The sequence below is a fragment of the Mugil cephalus genome, chromosome 3, assembly GCF_022458985.1.
Source record: "Mugil cephalus isolate CIBA_MC_2020 chromosome 3, CIBA_Mcephalus_1.1, whole genome shotgun sequence".
In the NCBI taxonomy this organism is placed as follows: domain Eukaryota; kingdom Metazoa; phylum Chordata; class Actinopteri; order Mugiliformes; family Mugilidae; genus Mugil; species Mugil cephalus.
The window spans coordinates 31624117-31629440 of record NC_061772.1 but is presented as its reverse complement, the minus strand read 5'-3'; the positions used below and the strand labels follow the sequence as shown (position 1 = coordinate 31629440).

Below are 5324 nucleotides of genomic sequence, written 5' to 3'. Positions count from 1 at the left end.
ATAAATATAAATAGTGTAAATGTCCATGTATCTGCAGAGAGAGTCCAGCTTCACACACTTAACTACAGTAATTATAATATAAGATAATATTTATCTATTTATATTTAAACTTTAAACATTAATTTATAACGTGATCATTCAATACGTTCAGAGATCATTAAATTATTAATAAATATAAAATAACCGAAATAAATCAATAGATTTTAAATGAAATTTAAATGAAATGGTTTTAAATCGACGAGTCAAATTAAATTATTTTACAGATTTGTTTTTATTTTAAAGCAAAAATTCTGAGTTCTGAGAAAAAAGACAAAATATTTGAGGAAGTGAATTCGTTCAGAGACGTGTCAGATAAACCACAACAGATTTATTTCACATTTTTCTCCAAGGAGGTTTGAGAGGAGGAGAGAGGAGGAGAGGAAGAGCAAAGGAGGAGCAGGGGAAACTGAGCCACTGTTCATGCTGTCAAATAAAAAAACTGTAAAAACATTCAAACACTGATCGTCTCTGTTTTCAGACGGAGGAGCATGCGGCAGGAGCGACAGGAGCGGCAAGAGCGGCAGGAGCGGCAGAAGGTGCGGGAGCGACAACAAACACAAACAGAACCAACGTCCCAAAGTGCATCAGAGCAACAAGACCAGATCCAGACAAATTATTACAAAATAAAGAAATATTTGGTCGCAGTTTCCTCTGAATTCACCGGATCCACGGCTCCAGAGTCACAGAGTCACAGAGTCAGGGGTCAGAGGTCAGAGGTCAGTCCCGTCAGTGCACCGCCACCGCGGACTGCAGCCCTGCGGAGGAGGTGGAGGCCGCGGAGGGCAGCGCCTCCCCGGGCCCGGCCGGGCTGCTCTGGCCGGTGGCGGTCTGCGGGGAGGTGGGGCTCAGAGACTGGGGGGAGTTCGCCAGGAAAGCCGGGATGTGCGCGGGGAGCCCCGGGAGCCCGGGCACCGAGGCGGGCGTGGGTTTGATGGGCACCGGGATAGCGGGCAGAGTCTGTCCCCCGTGACACAGCGACTTGAGCGGCATGCCGTAGGCCGAGTAGTCCCCGGGGGGCATGGAGAGGGGGGCCGCGGTGTCCATCATGCCGGAGCCGTACATGTGCGGCCAGGCCGGGGTCAGCTGGCCGTGCAGCGGGTATCCGGGGGCGGAAAAGGCCGCCAGCCCCCCCGGCATCTTGTACTCTCGGGCGATGATGTTCTCGATGGCGAACGGGTGCTTGAAGCCGGACGGCTGCGACACGGGGCTCAGGTTGTATCCGGCCGGGATCTGCGGGAGGTGCGCGGCGGCGTGCAGCGCGCTGAGCCGCAGCTTGGCCTGCTGATGCTGCAGGAAGTGCGTGGCGTCCTGCGGCTTGCTGGGGGCCAGCGGGTCCGAGGCCGCCATGCTGCCCACCTTGAAGCGCTTCCTGCGCCGCAGGAAACTCCCGTTCTCGAACATGTCTCCGCAGCTGGGGTGCAGAGCCCAGAAGCTGCCCTTCCCGGGCTGGTCCGGTCTGCGCGGGATCTTGATGAAGCAGTCGTTGAAGGAGAGGTTGTGGCGCAGGGAGTTCTGCCAGCGCTGCGTGTTCTCCCGGTAGTACGGGAACCGGTCCATGATGAACTTGTAGATCTCGCTGAGGGGGAGCATCTTCTCCGGGCAGCTCTGGATGGCCATGGCCGTCAGGGAGATGTACGAGTACGGAGGCTTCTGGTCGCTGTATGTGTTCCTGCCCGGGCGAGGCATTACCCCTCTGGACCGGGCCGGTCTGGACCGGCCGTACCGGACCGGACCGGACCGGGATCAGTTCAGTGGAAAAGAGTCTGCTCACTTGTTGCCAACTTTTTCGAAACAGCGCCAAGTCCTCACTGCGCCTTTACGCACACGCTGAGCTGCTCCTGGTACCTGGCGCACATGGTGCCGCGTCTTTACGCACAAACTCTCAAGTTGAGGCAAAGTTGGAGCAGCAGCGGCTCCTTCCTCCTCTCCTTCCTCCTCTCCTTGCTCCTCTCCTTCCTCCTCTCCTTGCTCCTCTCTGCTGCGGCTCCGCGGCAGGTGAAGCGCTGCTAAGCGGCGGCTGCTGCGTCCATGTCCCTCCTCAGAGGAGTCCCGTGTGAGGACTGGACCCGGAGACGGGAGCAGAAAAGAGTCCCGGAGAGGAGGCTCATTAATGGAGCGCTTCTCCTCCGTCACATGACCCCGCAGCCAGGAGGAGGAGGATGAAGAGGAGGAGGAGTTGATCTTCTTTCCATGGACGCAGTGAGACATGAAGACTCAGACGGATCTGAAGCTGAGGCGGCGGAGGTAAGAAGGAGAGAAGCTGCAGACTTTCATTCTTCCATTATTATTATTTTATTCTCTCAATTTATTTCACGGCTCTGACAAAATATAATAAAACAAAATAAAATACAGACATTCAAATCTTCTCAGTGACGTTTGAACGTGTTAAATTTAAACGTTCAAGTTTGAATTTAATTGGTTCAGCTCTAGTTTTTATTTTGTAGATATTTTTATTTCTGATATAAATTTACAGATTTATTCAGATTTAAAGAACAAAGATGCAAAAGATTTAGGATCAGATGAGACGGACACGACGCTCATTTTGTTATTAACAACTTTAACACCATAAATACAATTAATACAATTAAAACGATTAGGGTTAATTAGAACAATTTTATTTTATTTTATTTTATTTTATTTTATTTTATTTTATTTTATTTTATTTTATTTTATTTTATGAGATTCATACTTTATTTATCCCGAGGGAAAGTCAGTGTCCAGTGTCTTCATCACATACAATAGAATAATAACCTGCAGTAATAATAATAATAATAATAATAATAATAATAATAATAATAATAATAATAATAATAATATGTTCCTCTTTCTAGAATCAGGTTTTATTTGCGTGTTACAGATCAAATCGATTAAATTAATTAATTTATACTCATTACATTTAATTATTAGGTAATTTCATAGAAAATAAAATAACTAATAATCAATAAACAAAACGTTTTATTTCACAGATTTACAGCTGGAGAGAAGGAGTGTGTTTGTGTGTGTGTGTGTGTGTGTGTGTGTTTGTGACCTTTGACCTGATGACACCGAGAATAACGATGGTCACGTACATGGTTGTTTAATTAATTAATAAATTCATATTAATATTTATTATTTTATTGTTGTTTCGTTGTGTTTGTATTGTTTAATGTTTCTCTAAATCTGTAAATTAATTTGTTAAATTTATTCCGATCAATTTCTTCCTGATTGTTAAAATAACTTAATTAAAAGAAACAAAGATTTTTGCAGTTTCTTTGTTTTAATTCTGTCTCTTTAGAGTTTTTTAATCTCCATTTACATTTAATAGAAACCATTTTAATTTCTTATTTTTATTTATTGACATTTTGTTGGAAATTAAAATGTGTCTGATTTGATTTTTAAAGAAGTTAATAAATGAACTCAGACTCATTAATGGGTTTATTGTTGCTGGTTTGTGTTAATAAAGTTAGATTGAACTGAGTCAGATGTTCTTCAACTATTAAATGTGATTCTTAATAAAAGTTCCACTTTGCTCTGTCTCGCGTCGTCCATCTCCTCAGGATAAATGTTTAGAATATTATTACCACGGTTACGTGTGTTTTTATGGAACCAGATCAATTATTATTTCCTTGTTATTACGTTTAATTCTTTAAATGAAGCCTGGACGCGTTTCACTTCTTTAATAAATGAAATAAATCTGAGTCGGTCCTGATGATGTTCAGTATCTTTATCCTCCTTCACTTATTTCACTTTGAACCTTTATTATATTTAAAACATGTAAAACATTTATATTAAATACATTATTTAGTTCCATCACATATTTACTTTTTATGCATAGTTTCTCTTGTCTTCCATCATATATTACTTGTATCTTTCTGTGTTTTGCTGTGTTTGCTCCCCGGGATAAATAAAGGATAAATAAAGACGAGCGAACTAGAACCAAGAGGAGGAAGGATTTAAGTAATAAACAACGTGAGGAAACATCTGTAGCATGTACAGCTTAGCATGAAGCTACACGCAGATCTGTTCCTAGAGCTGGACCTTTTTTACTCGTCTGACTACGGATGCGTCCTGATACTGGGACCATGACGCTAACGCTAGTAACCAGACTGATCTGGTTCCAGTGAGTTTTTAATTAGCTTAGCATCCTTAGCTCCATCGCTGCATGGATGGAGGTGAAGCTTCAACACGTCTGAGAACAAACGTTTGTCTAAAGTTTTAGCATTTTATTAAAAGACCAGAGATGTAGCGTCTCTGATGAGACAGACCCCACAACACTGGTTCATTATTATTATTATTATTATTATTATTATTATTATTATTAGTATATTGATACATTTATATTATTTAAATTAATATTCTGTTCAACTAACGTCTTAAAAATAAAAAGGAAAGTTTCTATGGTCCCAGAACAAACCTGAACCACAGCGTCGTTTTTCTGGGGACTCTCTGGACCCGGAGCTGATGGGGGGACTCTCTGGACCCGGAGCTGATGGGGGGACTCTCTGGACCCGGAGCTGATGGGGGGACTCTCTGGACCCGGAGCTGATGGGGGGACTCTCTGGACCCGGAGCTGATGGGGGGTTTCAGAATGAGGCTCAGACGAAGCAGTCGGCAGGTTAACGTGACCCACCACAGCCTCGTGTCCTCTGAGCTCCACTGCAGCAGCATCTTCACATTTGCATTGTTGTCATTTTCCTCACGTGTCTCCGGGTCTGTCCTGAATGTAGACCGGAGCTTGTCCACGTAGGCCGGGTCCTCACCTGAGGGGGACGAGGCAGAGAAAGGTTCAGTCAAACTGCATTTACTTCTACACAGAAATGTCCTCTACGCATTTACACACACAGATAAACACACTGTTTGTGTGTCACGTGCAGTGAGACAGGACAGTGAGACAGGACAGTGTCCCTCAGGGGACGTTTTCTACCACGTCCAGGCTGAACTGTCTCTGGTGGGAACGTCTTTAATAATGTTCAGCTTGTTGTTGCTCTGATTCTGCAGCGTTTGTCTCGTTGCTGCCGTCGTCTCCGAGCAGCCTCTGTCCTCTGTCCTCTGTCCTCTGTCCTCACTCTTCAGTCCTCAGTCCTCAGATCTCGGTCCTCTGTCCTCAGACCTCTGTCCTCAGTCCTCAGATCTCGGTCCTCTGTCCTCTGTCCTCTGTCCTCAGACCTCAGTCCTCAGTCCTCCACCTCGCTCTGGTCTTCGTCCTCTGTCCTCTGTCCTCTGTCCTCAGACCTCTGTCCTCTGTCCTCAGACCTCTGTCCTCGGTCCTCAGACCTCCACCTCGCCCTGGTCTTCGTCCTCTGTCC

At 45.0% G+C, this 5324-nt stretch overlaps 1 protein-coding gene across 1 annotated transcript; it reads right to left on the bottom strand.

Annotated features, from left to right (window-relative positions):
• Positions 1 to 347: 347 nt before the first annotated feature.
• On the bottom strand, positions 348 to 5122 carry LOC125005571 (forkhead box protein B1-like). The gene is made up of 2 exons (XM_047581019.1): positions 4433 to 5122; positions 348 to 2269 (listed from the first exon to the last, which is right to left on the bottom strand). Exon 2 carries the CDS (start codon positions 1723 to 1725, stop codon positions 766 to 768), a length of 960 nt encoding a protein of 319 aa, XP_047436975.1. The 5' UTR covers positions 1726 to 2269; positions 4433 to 5122; the 3' UTR covers positions 348 to 765.
• Between the last annotated feature and the right edge of the window lie 202 nt (positions 5123 to 5324).